The sequence below is a fragment of the Centroberyx gerrardi genome, chromosome 11 (assembly GCF_048128805.1).
Source record: "Centroberyx gerrardi isolate f3 chromosome 11, fCenGer3.hap1.cur.20231027, whole genome shotgun sequence".
NCBI lineage: Eukaryota > Metazoa > Chordata > Actinopteri > Beryciformes > Berycidae > Centroberyx > Centroberyx gerrardi.
Window position 1 is genome coordinate 1596803 of NC_136007.1, and position 16230 is coordinate 1613032.

General features: G+C 40.4%; 2 protein-coding genes across 2 annotated transcripts; both read right to left on the reverse strand.

The window, feature by feature from the left end:
• Positions 1-3349: 3349 nt before the first annotated feature.
• LOC144541763 (putative olfactory receptor 52L2) lies at positions 3350-4300 on the reverse strand. Its single transcript, XM_078286674.1, has 2 exons — positions 3949-4300; positions 3350-3819 (listed from the first exon to the last, which is right to left on the reverse strand). The coding sequence occupies exons 1-2, from the start codon at positions 4298-4300 to the stop codon at positions 3350-3352; spliced, it is 822 nt and encodes a 273-aa protein (XP_078142800.1).
• LOC144541764 (putative olfactory receptor 52L2) lies at positions 4300-9769 on the reverse strand. Its single transcript, XM_078286675.1, has 3 exons — positions 9418-9769; positions 8878-9288; positions 4300-4304 (listed from the first exon to the last, which is right to left on the reverse strand). The coding sequence occupies exons 1-3, from the start codon at positions 9767-9769 to the stop codon at positions 4300-4302; spliced, it is 768 nt and encodes a 255-aa protein (XP_078142801.1).
• Positions 9770-16230: the final 6461 nt, after the last annotated feature.

Consider the following 16230-nt stretch of genomic DNA (forward strand, 5'->3'; position numbering starts at 1 on the left):
TTCCATCTGTCTGTTTGTCTGTTAGCAGGATGACTCCAAAAGTTATGAAGGGATTTGCATGAAACTTTGTGGAAAGTTTGGTCGGAAGAACTGATGAACTTTTCACACCGATTGGCCACAGGGAGGCATGGCTTCTCATAAATAGGCACGTAACTTACAAATGGATTCACGCAACACCATGAAACTTTGTGGAAATGTTGGTCATGGGACAAGGTAGAAGTGATTAACTTTTCACACTGATTGGCTAAAGGGGGGTGTGGCAGTGGGCTTTGTGTATCTATCAGCAGACATAAAAAGATGCAAACCCTCCATTATGGGCCCAATAAAACAACATGGGGGCACATTTCCTGTTTAGACATATCCACCCAGCTAATTTTTCCAAAATTTGGTCCAGTGGTAGAAGGGCAGCCGTAATAGCCACTGAACAGATATGGTGCTGATTGGCCACGTGGTGTTGAGCTAAACCTTTATTTAACCAGGTGAGTCCCATTGAGATTACAAGATCTCTTTTTCGAGGGAGCCCTGGCCAAGATAGCAGCAATACAGAATTTCAAACAACATACAAGCAAACATTAAAAGCACATAAAACAAAACATACTGTAGCAACTCACAAAATCATATGGCTAAAAGACAGACAGGAGGAAACGGGTCTAGCTAAGGAAGCAATTACAAATTCCAATTGAATTTGCCTCCAAACCCTTCACTACATTTTTGAATGCCCTAATCGGGATCAGCTCATCTAGCTGCAAATCTGTCTGCAAGTGGTTCCAGGCTGCAGGGGCGGAGAACATAAAGGCCCGTTTGCCAAATTCAGTGCGAACCTTAGGGACGGACAGTAAGAGGGTGTCATTTGAGCGCAAACAATAATTGCTAGTTTTGAGTGAGATATACCCACAAAGTTAAGAGGGGAGCAGACCAAGGATGGACTTATAAATAAATATGTACCAATGAGTAAGTCTGCGCAAGGCCAATGAAGGCCACTGAACTCTGGCATATAGGGTGCAATGGTGAGTGAGAGCTTTGCAGCCTGTGACGAACCTCAGAGCGCTGTGGTACACAGTATCCAGCCAATGAAAGCACTGGGCAGAGGCGTGCATGTACAACAGATCACCAGAGTCAAGCAAGGGAAGGAACGTAGCCTCAACCAGTTTTTTCCTGGCAGCATAGGAAAAGCAGGATTTGTTTCTAAAATAAAAACCAGCTTAAGCTTTAGTTTCTTTACTAAGTTTTCAATGTGAAGTTTAAAAGTTAAACGATCATCAATTAAAATACCTAGATACTTGTATTGTGACACTAATTCAATCTGACGGCCCTGTAAGGTTACAATGTTAGGAAGAGAAGCTAATGTCTTCCTGGCATTAGAAAACAACATCAATTTAGTTTTTGCAGCATTCAACACAAGTTTCAGATCAAACAACCGTGACTCTACAATACCAAAAGCAGACTGCAAACACTCAAGTGATTGAGCGGGCGGCACCACAGCAGTAAATGACAGTATCGTCGGCATAAAAATGAAACTGTGCATTAGGAACATTTTGACCCAGGTTGTTAATATAGATAGTAAACAAAAGTGGACCCAAGACAGAACCTTGGGGGACCCCTGACGCAACATCTAGTACACTGGAGGAAGTGTCATCAAATTTGACACAGTGTCCTTTCAGAGAGGTAATTTTCAAACCAGCCAACAGCCTGCTCAGACAACCCAGTATTGAGCAGCCATTGCTTCAGGATAAGGTGGTCAGCTGTATCGAAGGCCTTTGAAAGATCGATAAAAAGAGCGGCACAGGTTTTTTTGTGATCCAGTGACTCAATTATATCGTTAACAACCTTTAAGGATGCCGTGATGGTACTGTGTTGTTTCCTGAAGCCAGACTGGTACAATGAAAGGATATAATTAGCGCTCAGGAACTCCTACAGTTGATCACTTACTGATCCTTCAAGGACCTTCGACAAGACGGTTAAGTTGGAAATAGGCCTATAATTGTTTAGTGATGTAGGGAGAACATGGGCAGATTTCCACATTTTTGAGATTACATTTTGAGTGAGAGTGAGGTTAAAGATCAGATCAGATAAAATGCTTAAAAGTGGCTATAATTTGAACAGGCAGATCTCATGTTCCATTTCAGGTCCCATTCATAAAAATGTGTGCATCTCCTGATAGGAACCAAGTTAGTGATTCGGCATGGAAGAAATTAACGTTTGGTGAAAATCCAACATGTGCAACTGGCATATATATTGACAATTGCATAGCGTTGGTGGAGGTATGCGCTCTAGTGAGTGCTATCTAGTTTTTCTGAGATTCATCGGCTCAATCCAAATACATTGCACATATAGGTTGTCATTTGCGCCATGATAGTTTTTCCGTCAGAATTTTTTGCAAAACCTATTATTTGCTATTTCTCCTGTATAGTTGATCCAATCTCAACAAGGTTTTGTACACAACATACTGTGTATGGACTTAATTCCTAAACACTTGAGGCTAGAGCAACCAAACCACATTTGGTCACACTCCATAGTGTCACCTTCAGGCAAACCTTGCAATAGCAACTATTTTTTCAAATTTGTCCCATAAAGTTGACTCAATCTCAACCAAATGGTACACAGAACACAGTTCAGTTGCCTACATTATGCCTTACACCATGCAGTTACCCGACTGTCACCAAAATGTTTATCTTTAAGATGCAGAACTTTTCCATAATGATGAAGAAATCTTCTCATTGTCAAATTATTTGCCCCAAAGGCTTGGACCCCACTAATGGCCACTTGCTGCTGTATTTAATTGTTATTTAAATGTCACAAAAGTTTAAGATGTATTACTACTATCATCTTTTATATGCATTTAGCTCTATTAATGGGATTAAAATAGATTATGAAACACCTAATAAAGCTGTGTTGTAACCTCTCAATAAGGTTAAAGCTTTACAGCATGCCTCCATCAATGATTTGTAAACAAAATTATTTTAAGATACTTAAATACTGATCAAAAAAAGTTAAAAACACAGCAGTATCTCAAAATGAAAGAAACAAATCACTGAACTGAAGCTCAAGCGGAGGGTGGAATCTATCGTATGTTAGGCCTGTCAAGTACAGTAAAGACTTACAGTGAGATGAACTAGAAGGGTTTCCAAAATGCTTCCATTTTTAGAAAAAGGCAAGTTTATTTATGTCGCCCTTAATCACAGTTAGAGTCTCACTGGGTTTCACAATGCCCACATTATGAAACAATAAATGAAAACAACCCCCCAACCTCTACACATTAATTTATGTATTTACAGGCACTTACATACTGTATATACAAACACAAAACTTGTGGATTGTTAAAAGGTTGTCCCCGGTTTTATGTGACCCATCATGTTATAGTAATAGTAAATGTTTTTTTGGACTGGAATATATTTGATAAGAATTTGCGTATCTCTGTGGACTGTACACCATAAATCATAGGGTTGAGACTGCCAGGGATTATGTGAAACAGAATACTTGAGACTTTCCTTTCATATATATACTGTGGGAAACGATGGAGGGCAATGGGAATCATTCCACTGAAAAACATGATCAGATACAAGCAGAGATGAGTGCTGCAAGTCATCAAGGCTTTACTGTTCAAAGACTTGTTCTTACTAGTGAGGCAGACAGCTGTAATCTTAATATAGGTGAGAACCATGCTGCCTATAGAGGCGGTAAGCAGAACCACACTGAAGGTGAGGCCATAGACGTTATTGATAAAGACACTCTCACAGGAGAGCTTAAACAACGATGCATTGTCGCAGAAAGGGTTTGCGATCACAGTCCTGCATCGGCTCAGCCGTATGGTCAGACCGAGGAGAATAGCCACCAAAACAAAGGCCACCCCCCAGGCAGAAACAGTCAACTTGATCACCATTTTATTACTCATGATGGTAGAGTAGCGCAGAGGATTGCAGATGGCCACATACCTGTCAAAGGCCATGATCATGAGTATTGTGTGAGAGGCAGTGGCAAACATGTGTGTGGTGAAAGCCTGAACCACACACTCATAATAGCTGATGAGGCGTTCAGAGGGAGGCACCAACATGTCTGTAAGCAGCCGGGGCAGCATGTTGGAATTGCCAAGGATGTCATTGATTGAAAGATTACAAAATAGGAGATACATAGGCTGGTGAAGGCTCTTCTCAATGCACACCAGGACTACAATGCCCACGTTGGCAAATATAATAAATAAGTAGGAGAACAAGTAAAATAGAAAGACAGGGTACATGGAATCCTCCGTGACCTTTAAGCCCTCCAGCTGGAGTGTGAAGCTGTTGTAGGTGTAGTTTTCCATCAACCTGAAATAAGAAACACAAGAGGGGAAATTGTTATGTCACATATTAAGTCTAAGCAGTCTAGTAATATCAGTGATATGTTCTATGTAACTAAGTATTTCCTGTAAATATATATTTTTTTAAAGTTTTTGTCAGACAAGCTCAAAAATGACTAGACAAAGTCAGTAGATGATAAAAACATACTACTTAATAAGAAAAACTGAAGAGCTAAATGACTTTTTGGCATGATTTGACCTGTATTTCAAATTATTCAAAGGAACTTTTAGAAAGAAGAATTATGGTTAGTTCAGTAGTGCCCACCTTGCCTCTTTCAGCTCATTCAGTTCTCAGTCTTCTCCTCGTTGTCTCTTCGGTTGCCTAATATTCACCAGCCTACCTTCAGAGAGAATCCAGACCTCTTTCTCAGTCACTAGTTTTGTAGATGTGATTTTATCATCAGGGGAGGGGAAGCATTTAAATTTACATCAGATAATGGATGATGAACTTTGTCATCAATATGAGGTTGACAACAGGCCAAAGTTGGAGTCAAATTTATTTGTAGAGCACATTTCATACAGAAAGTAACACAATGTGCTTCACAAGGCCAAGAGCAATACATGTATAATAAAATAAAATACAAACATACACGTCATCATACATAAAAACATACATACATACACACACACACACATTCAGAGGACATAGACAATTTAAAGTGCATATAAATTCAGGTAAAACAGGAGCAGACATTTGCTCTAAAACGCAACATTAGTGTGTTAAGTCAAAAGACCAAGTTAAAAACAGCAGTAAAAATAAATGTTTTAAGTCTACTTTTAAAAGAACTAAGTGTTGGGGCATCTCTAATAAGCATAAAAACCAAATGCAGCTTCTCCTTTAGAGCGCACACAGGGAACAACAAGGAGACCACTGGCTGATGATCTGAGGCTTCTTCTTGGTTGATATGGCACAAGCAATTCCTTGATATAATGTGGAGCAGGGCCATTCAGAGCCTTATAGAAGTAGGAAGATTTTAAAATCAATTCTAACATTTACTGGAAGCCAATGCAAGGACTTAAGAACAGCTGTTTGTATTTCTTGGTCCTGAGCTCATAAGCTGTAGTCACCTTATATTTTTTGGGGGGAGTCCAGAAAAGAGACCCTTGCAATAGTCAAGTCTGCTTGTGTCAAAGGCATGTTCCAATTTCTCAGCCTCTGATTTAGACAGAAAGCCTCTAATTTTTGCAACATTTTTGAGGTGATAGAAAGGTGATCTTGTGACATTATTGATATGATTAGTGAAAGTTGAGATCAGCATCTATGATTCCTGGCATGTTCTTTGCTCTCCAGAGAAAAGGAACTGAGGCAGACTGTAATATCTTGTCTCTTTGCTTTTGCACCTAAAATAATAACTTCTGTTTTGTCACTATTTAGTTGCAAGAAATTTTGGGCCATCCATGTATTAATGTCCTTAATCAGTCCCACCAGGATTTTGCGGAGTTTTTTTGTGATTATTTTGCGGCCAAAAATGCTTGATTTTGCTGCGGCTTTTCTCAAAAATTGCGATACAATTTGCGAGGTTTTATGTGTCACTCTAGCCACCGTGCAAGAGCATACACTGGCTCTGTGCTGGGAGTGGACCATCCTAACTTGGCTGCTCAGATAAGCTGGGGCAGTCCCGTTTATATCACTGAACATAAGGTTAAACTTGAGCTGTTCAACACGCAGCTCTACTGGAAGCATGTTGACTGCTCTAAATTCCTGAACCCCAAAATGGGTTCTGGAGGGAACATTCAGCATGTAAAGGATGACGTTGTTTTGCATTACCTGTAACTTATGTTTTAGCTTGGCTGACAATCCACTAAACCAGGCTGAGCAGGCGTAATCGAAATGACACTAACGCGGACACAAGCAGCTTTTTGATTTTAGTGTCAAACTCCCTGGTTTTATGATACAGAAACTTTAGTTTGTTTGCGCTCTTTAAAAGAACCCTTTACGCAATTTTGTCCCCTGAGAGGGATTGGTCCAGTGTTATTCCAAGATAAGTCATACTTGATCTGGACTCAATAACATCTCCTGCACAGGTTACCTTGATTTTCCATCAATTATTCCATACCGTTTTGATATAATTTGCTTTCAAAATTTGTAGGCTTAATATACAAAAAATGCCATAACTCATGAACACGTTGTGCTACCCAAACCAAATTTGGTACACATGTGCACCGATTAATTCTTTTTTTTTGGTGGTACTTCGCCCATACGTGGTGCTATAGCAACATCATCAGTTTAAAAGGCCATGCACATCCATTGTATTTATATCTCAGTCATTGTATACTGTACAATCTCTGTTCAAATTTCAAAATACTCAGCATGCCAACATGGTTGTTCCTCTTTGGTTCCTAGGACTGGAGAGGGCGAGTCAAGGAGATGTCTCAATGAGGAACTCTCCAAATTCACGGCCTGCCTGTGCTGATGAGATGTGTCCAATAAAGTATACATTTTTATAACAGTCTGTCTACATAAAATTTAAAAGACATCTAAGTTTAAAAGTACAATTCTTATTAGGTATGAAGTCTGTTTGATCTGAATGCACCAGTAGAGTGTTCAACCAATTGATTTGATTTAAGAGGGAAATTGGGAAGTATGGACCCTCTTCCTGTGGGTCTTCCCATTCTTATATATCACGGCTTCAGTTAAGGTTGGTGGCAAAATCCCATCTGTCTGGTCTTGTTCATACAATTTTTGCAAATAAGGTGATAAAATGTTGCTTCATCTCTTATATTTTTTGTCTGGGAGCCCATCTGGGTGCTTTGCCACTTTTGATTGAAGTAATGACATTTTGCATCTTCTCCTTACTCAGTTGTGGGAGATCACGTCCATCAGACCTCTGGTCTGCTGTCTTTTTCATTGATGTCTGTTATGTGTTTCGTATCTCCTTTACTATGTAAAGCGTCTTCGACTATTTAGAAAAGCGCTATACAAATATAATGTATTATTATTATCTAGGAATTCATGCATTACTGAAGGTCACGTGGTGCTCTTTGATGTGTACAGTCTAGTATACAATTCTAGAAATCTGTCATTAATGTCCTTGGACTTTGTCAGTATGGTACCATAAGCAGTTCTTATCTTTGTTCTTTGATTGTCTCCAAATTCAAAGTGTTTCTGTGTAAAAAACACTTTGCTTATTTTTGCAGATATTATTTTATTGTATTCATACTTAAGGGTTGCCTTTTATTTCTGATTGCCCTATGTTCTCATATAGTTATGTGTACCTAAACAACAATACAAGAATATTATAAACTCCAAATGAACTAACATTTAAATTAATTTAATTCTTGAGAAATTGTGACTGTGTCTGTATCAATAGCTTAGTCAAATTCAGAGTGACAAATATCCATGAAATATTACAATAAAATACTTCACTATCTCAATTTATATCTCTATAAAAAGTTAACTTCCTTAAAATGCATAGAGCTCAAGGAATCTATCATGTGTCAGGCCTGTGAAGTACATTAAAGACTTTAATAGTGAGATGAACTTGAGGGGTTTCATTCCAAAATGCTGAAACAAAATGAAACAAATGAATGAAAACGACCCCCCCCAACCTCTAAACATTAATTTACATACCGTATTTCCTCTAATATTGGCCCGGGCCTTTATTTACCTCAACTGCAGAGGGTACCAGGCCTTTATTGGAAGCAGGCTTATATTAGAGACAGGCCTTTATTTCTAATTCCCTCTGTTTGATAAGTATATTTGCTCATATTTTAGTACGAAGCCTCCTTGTTTTCTGATCTGCTTCTGTTGGGGTACGTTAGGTAGCCGTTTTTTTGTTACTGCGATGCATTACGATAATTACGGTAATCGACGACGGCACGCTCCAGAGACTTCCGCCGGCCGAGCCATCTTGTGGCACTTGTACGTTACTACAAACTACAGTTACAAACAGGCACCAGGACTTTACCGGTATCCACCGTTGTTTGCATGTAAGCTGAAGCTAACTGAAGCTAAGAATAGAATCTATACAGTTATATCATATCGGCGTTTATTTCGATGCATATGCGCGAGCTCAGTCTACCTGACAGTCCTCTGTTCTGTCGGCGGAGAGAGAGACACAGACAAGCATGGAGGTTCCGGCCGGTGCCGATAGCCGGGCGCCGATGTGTTCCCGGTGATCCGGCCGAGATTTCGACGGGGGTCCGGGGCTCGGATCGGGAGGATCAATGCGGGCCGTGGGCGCGGTGGAGAGGACAGCGCCGGAGAGAGGAGACGGACACGGTCCAGCCATATACTAGGTTTTGACCTAGTCTTGTTTCCTTTGTTTTTTTCCCCGGCCTGTATTTGAGGCCGGCCTTTATTTGTTCGTGTCGACCACGGCCCCGGCCATTATCGGAGACCCGGCTTTTAATTGAGGATTAGAGGAAATACGGTATTTACAAGATACTTACATACTGTATATTCAAACACAAACATTGTGGATTGCTCTAATGCACTTTTATGTGGCCCAGGCTTTTACAAAAAAAAACAACATAAAATTCTCATTTTAAAATAATAGTAAAAGTATTTTTGGCATGGAATACATTTGACAAGAATTTGCGTATCTCTTTGGACTGTACACCATAAATCATAGGGTTGAGGCCACCAGGAATTACATGAAACAGAATACTTGAGACTTTCCTTTCATATATATACTGTGGGAAACGATGGAGGGCAATGGGAATCATTCCACTGAAAAACATGATCAGATACAGGCAGAGATGAGTGCTGCAAGTCATCAAGGCTTTACTATTCAAAGACTTGTTCTTACTAGTCAGGCAGACAGCTGTAATCTTAATATAGGTGAGAACCATGCTGCCTATAGAGGCGGTAAGCAGAACCACACTGAAGGTGAGGCCATAGACGTTATTGATAAAGACACTCTCACAGGAGAGCTTAAACAACGAGGCATTGTCGCAGAAAGGGTTTGCGATCAGAGTCCTGCATCGGCTCAGCCGTATGGTCAGGCCGAGGAGAATAGCCACCAAAACAAAGGCCACCCCCCAGGCAGAAACAGTCAACTTGATCACCATTTTGTTACTCATGATGGTAGAGTAGCGCAGAGGATTGCAGATGGCCACATACCTGTCAAAGGTCATGATCATGAGTACTGTGTGACAGGCAGTGGCAAACAATTGTGTGGTGAAGGCCTGGACCACACACTCATAATAGCTGATGAGGCGTTCAGAGGGAGGCACCAACATGTCTGTAAGCAGCCGGGGCAGCATGTTGGAATTGCCAAGGATGTCATTGATTGAAAGATTACAAAATAGGAGATACATAGGCTGGTGAAGGCTCTTCTCAATGCACACCAGGACTACAATGCCCACGTTGGCAAATATAATAAATAAGTAGGAGAACAAGTAAAATAGAAAGACAGGGTACATGGAATCTCCTTTGATCTTGAACCCCTCCAGCTGGAGTGTGAAGCTGTTGTAGGTGTAGTTTTCCATCAACCTGAAACGAGAAAAACAAGAGTGGATATTGTTATGTCACGAGCATGGGCGGAAATTACGGGGGGGACAGGGGGGTCCGGACCCCCCCCATCCTGGGAAAAACAGAGAGTTGTCCCCCTTAATATATCATTGTAAACATAACTATATAATTTTAAATAATATAATAATATGCATTGAAAGCACTTGTGCTAATTATAGACACAAAACAATGCGTTTTTAAGTTTCGAAAGATTGTGCCCCCCCCCCCTCTCATATGCCTCACAGTGGTTTGGTCCACTGCCTACCTGCCTCCCCGAACCCCCCCACACACACATGAACCCCCACACACACACATGAACCCCCACACACACACATGAACCCCCACACACACACATCAGCCCTCGGTACGAGTGTGTGTGGAGGATCCCTGGAAGTGTGTCAGTGGTGGCAGACCTCCAGTAAGAAGCTGCTTCGCAAAGGTTAACTTAAAACAAAGGATGTGTCAGACATTTTTCTTTACTTCTACCACTCAATAGAATAAAACACATTCACAGTTGTAACCAGACTACATTTTGTTCCGTTACCTCGCGGGTGAGTCTCGTGCGTCAGCGTGTTGGTACGGAGCCACGTCTCCTAATGCATGTGTGTGTATGGAGGCAGGAGGTCTGTCCACAATTAAAATCATCATAACTCACTGAATTTTCGACCGATTTTCAAGCGGTTTGGTTTGTTACAAATACCAGACATGTATTTATGATACAGGATAGTTGGTTAAATTAAAATGCGGGTTTTCATACCAAAATTATATTTTGTAGATGGTAACAGTAATATTTCTATAATATAATATTTAAGATTAACTTACCCTACGTAATTAGGTTCTAAGTATATTCTTTTTTTCTTACTGCATGTAAAATGGCTGCCACTACTTTTGTTTATAATTCTGGAAATAAATGAAGACTCGGGAAAACTAAATTTAATTAGGCATATATTAGCTTTAGTTCAGTTAATGGGTGTTGCATCTCACCTACTACTGCAAATAACCTGCATACTGTGTGTGTGTGTGTGTGTGTGTGTGTGTGTGTGTGTGTGTGTGTGTGTGTGTCTATTTGTCAGCCAGCCAGGTCAGTTAAAATGGCAGAGAAAAGAAAAACAGACATTCGATCATTTTTCAGTGCACCGAAACGCCAAATAGAAAGACCCCAGTAATATCAAAGGCAATTTGATAAAATCTTCATAAGAAAGGAATGAAGTGCTTATGGAAATGTTTCATAATGGACCTCTATATACATTTAATACAACAGTACTTTTGGCGGCACCTTTGGTGTCCCCTTCAGGAATTGCTCTTGAGAAATGTTTCTGTTTATTGTCCCCCCCAACAGTGAAATGAAATATCCGCCCTTGGTCACAAGGAAAGTCTAGGCAATCTCAATATACGATATCAATGATATACTCTATGACAAAGTAGCACCTGTAAATCTAAACAAAAGAGTCATTTAAGCTTTTGCCAGACAAGTTCAAAATAATAAAAAACTTACCACTAATAATAGGAATTCAACAGAGCCCACTTTGCTTCCTTCAGCTCAGTCAGTTCTTGGTCTTCTCTTTGTTGTCTCTGCGGTCACTTAATATTCACCAGCCTACCTTAAGTGTGAATCAAGACCTGTTTCTCATTCACTATTTTTATAGATTTGATTTTATCATCAGGGGAAGCATTTTACTTTGCCTCAGATAATGGGTGATGTAACTCTATGTCATTAATATGAGGTTCATGGTAACTGACAACAGGCTCTCCAGGTGTAAATAAATAATAAACGATTTTATTGTGTCAATAAAGCTAATGTACTATTAAATTCCTAGAGGTGAGGGGCTAATGTACTGTAAAATGCCTAGAGGCCAGGGTGTCATCTAGGCTAATTTACAGAGTAAGGTAAAGGGTGGGAGGGTTTCATTCAAAAACACGTTCTACATTTCTACATTTTTTTGAAAAATATTTGAATTTTATAGGCTATATTTATAATAGATTTACTAGATTTACTATATAGTTCAAAAATAATAATAATAATAAACTTTATTTGTAAAGCACTTTTCAAAAACAGGAGTTTACAAAGTGCTGAACAGATTAATTACAATAATACCTCTTTATGAGTTTTACTTCATGTCAGCAATCATTTTGTATTAATGGTTCTAAATGGTGGATATTTTATTTTGACACAACTCTTCACTTAGTAAGTTGAATTCAAAGGCTTTTAAAATGAGTATATGGGACATTGCTATATGAAAGGCTCTGTACTTAATAAGTAATCATATCACCGAAATGACTTTTAGGGATATTATGGATTCACCCCGACCGCCGCCGCGTCCGCCGCTGGTGCGTCCGCCGCAGATCCTCCATGTGAACGGGATAACTTGAACAGTTTTAAGAATCTTTTCAAATTTGGACACTGATGACCCCTAGAGGAAGAACTCTTGATTTTGATGTGTTTATGATTATTATAACTATTATTAATTAACTGATTAAATTCATGTCCATGCTATTTGGACCCATATCTCACCAACGTTGCATTATATTGTATTGGTGTGTGTGCATTGACTTCCGGCATGATGGCGCCTGTGTTTGGCTTTGCCGCTGCCCGCCCATCCGGTGTGGTCCTACCTATCCTATGTGTCGCTGTGTTTGTTCCTGATGTATCCGCTGCTTGGGTGTATGACCGCCAGACCCTTCTTGGTATTCGATCATCCATGTGGGATTTCTATGGCACGATTCCGTGGGATGGTGTCTTCCAACCCCCGTTCTCTCGGGCCTTCATGCCACTCCCTTGCCAGCCGTATGGAGGCCGGCCTCACCGAAGCTCCCGCAGACGCCGGAGGAAGCGGGGGAAAAGGGCCGGAGTACAGGTGAAGCTGCAGAGGCTCTGGAAGCAAGGAGTTGCTGTAAGTCCAGGCTGATCGCTGTATATGGGCCTTGTTCTGCTCCATCTGTGCATGGACCTCCCCTGCCCTGGTTGTCTGTGGATCTTGGCGTCAGATTCTCCTGCCTCCGACCTCCGACTGCTTTCCCCCCGGTGAGACGTTCCTTGGATCACAGTGCACGGACTCTCGGTGCTTGCGCCCCTTGGCTCGGGCCTCTGCTGTTGCTGGTGGTGGATCTGTGCCCTTCAGGATGGCGCTGATAAATGCCCACTCCATCACGAATAAATCTTTCATACTGAACGATTTATTAATCTCAAAAGACTTGGATTTCCTGTTTCTGACAGAGACTTGGCAGAGGAGCATGGATTACGGCCCCCTAATCGAACTGTGCCTGTCGGTTTGTACTTTTATCAGCACTCCCAGGACCTCGGGCCGGGGTGGAGGACTCGCTGTGGTGTTTAGGAGCTGCTTTGCAAGTCGGGACGGTGAGCACTGGGTCTTTCTCCTCGTTTGAACTGCAGATGACCAAAGTTGGTCATTCAAATCCGTTTTATTGTATTTTATTTACCGCCCCCCTGGTTCAAATTGTTCTTTTATGTCTGAATTCAGTGATTTTTTTTTATCCTCTATCATTAGGTTGGACAGAGTTATTATGGTTATCACTTCATTCTGATCGAAAGGCTTAGGCAGTGGGTAGGTGTCTCTGGGAGCGCCCTGGACTACTCCTATCTCTTGGATAGGAGTTTTTCTGTGTCGGTTGGTCCCTACATGTCTGCAACTGCTGCCCTATCCTGCGGTGTGCCCCAGGGTTCTGTTTTGGGTCCTATCTTATTTGCTTTATATATTCTTCCCCTAGGACTGATTATTAGCAAATTTAAAGGTGTTTCTTATCACTGCTACGCTGATGATATTCAGCTGTACATCTCTTTTAAGCCAGATAAGACTGACAAACTGTCTGTTTTGCACGATTGTCTGATTTCCATTAAGGACTGGATGGCTAACAACTTTCTACAGCTTAACGCAGAAAAGACTGAGGTCCTTATTATTGCTTCAGACAGTATCGTTTCCAAGGTTGCTCAGTGTATTGGGTCCCCTGTCTCAACTACGGTGTAACCTTAGAAATCTTGGTGTTATTTTTGATCAGGCTATGTACTTTGATCAACATATTAGGTCATTGACCCGTACATGTTTTTTCCATCTAAGAAACATTGCCAAACGCAGGTTTGTTTTGTCACAACCTGAGTTAGAGATGATTATTCATACCTTTATATCATCCCGCCTGGACTACTGTAATTCCCTTTTCACCTGCCTCAGCAAGTCATCCCTGGACCATCTACAAATGGTCCAGAACGCTGCTGCAAGGCTGTTGACCAGGTCCAGCAGGACGTCTCACATCATACCTATCTTAGCTCCTTTACATTGGCTTCCCATCAAGTTTAGGATTTAAGGTTCTTGTAATCACATATAGAGCCCTGCATGGTCAGGCACCTGTGTACACCTGTGACCTGCTCCATCCCTACATTACCAGCAGGTCACTTAGGTCTTCTGACCAGGGCTTACTGGTCGTCCCTCGCTCCAGACTCAAAACAAAAGGTGATCGAGCCTTTGAAATTGTGGCTCCTAAACTGTGGAACGCTCTTCCACTGGACTTAAGATCTGCAGTCTCTGTTGACACTTTTAAAAAGCAGCTAAAGACTCATCTCTTGTGAAGCACTCTGTGACTTTGCTCTGTGAAAGGTGCTATAAATAAACTTTACTTACTATTGAAATTTGAGAATTGTTCAGGCAATTATGGAGATTTGTATGAAGTTTATTATTAATAAAATAGTTAATTAGTTACATTGGTAACACTTTACAATAAGGGTACAATAATTAAGGGTTAGCTAATGCTTAATAAGCATTAACTAACCCTTAATTAACAGATAACTAATGTGTCTGGCAATCATTTACTAATGGTGTTCATGTTAACTAAGGTATTAATTTATACATTATTTAATAGTCATCTTTATAAAATATTAAATAATGTATAAATTAATACCTTAGTTAATATGAACACCATTAGTAAATTACACATTAGTTAACTGTTAATTAAGGGTTAGTTAATGCTTATTAAGCATTAACTAACCCTTATTAAGCATTAACTAACCCTTAACTTAGTGTACCCTTATTGTAAAGTGCTACCGTTACATTTATTATTGAGTGTTAAAATATATATATTTAATTGGCTAACTTTATTAATGTGTGATATAAAAATAGTTACGGCATGCAAGCTTTATTATTATGAAGATTAGCCCAGAAGGAAAAATGTTATTATTTGGTGAAATAAAAATAGTTGGGACATACAACCAATATAATTGGGAAGATTAACCCTGGAGTCTTATTGTGTGATTATTGAATGGCTTTTTATTACATATGACTGAACTTTGAGGATTGGGGAATTTCGGGGATATACCCTTGCTGTCGTCCCCAACAGCATCCTAGTTTATGTAAATAGTTAAGATAATTTGATTAGTTGTACAGGTGATTAGCACAATTTGATTGACCAACTCGTTTGATCATCGGATGTCATCCCAGCAATAACACAGAGGAGAGACACAAGCAAGATTTTTTTCTACCGCTAGTAGATGCCGCATTAACCAGTCTAACAGAGAGATTCACACAGCTGAATATTTACGCAGATTTGTTTGGATTCCTATTCAGCATTAATGAGATGCAGACAGCAATCAATGACAACATACTGAGTGACAAGTGTCAACAATTTGCTGAAAAACTGGGGGACATTGATGCTGATGACCTGAGCCTTGAGATAGGCATAGCTGTCAAAAGCTATCCCAGTGGCAGTCCCTGTTCACCCTTTGATACGCTCAACTACATTTACCGAGAAAACCTACTGGATGTCTACCCGAATCTCAGCGTTGCCCGGCGCTTGTTGCTGACTGTGCCAGTAACAGTGGCCTCTGCAGAGAAGCTTTTCTCTACTCAAACGGATGAAGAATTATTTGCGATCTACAATGTCACAGGACCGTCTGAATGGACCGGCTGAAATTTCAATTGAGCATGAACTGTCTCGCAAACTGGACTACTCCAAGATTATCGAGGACTTCGCCGCGGCCAAAGTGAGGAGAGTCCACTTATAATGTTGAGTCAGTCAGCATTTATTTATCTTGGTTATTTGGTTGACTGAGGCTACATGTTGGCATTGTGTGCCTCTTTTGGTGGGCAGCAGTTTCATAATTTTTGATGTTGGTGATGCTGGCATGATGAAATAGACTAGTTAGAAAACGGTTTGGATTATTATAGGATTATTATAGTGTGGATTATTAGACAGCATTTTCTTCATTTGATATTAGTATGGTGATGTTGACATGGTGATGTGTTGGTATGGTATCATTTGGAATAGTTGATAAAAAAAAAAGTTTTCTTTCCCTTGTCTTTGGGAACGTGTGAATGGGCGCCATTTATAGTTTTGCCCAGGACGCCTGGTTGGCACGCGCCGGCGCTGTGTACAAGTATCCTAGATGTGGGTCATGAAGCCTCTTATTTTTATTCAATGATTTTTCACCAGTCTA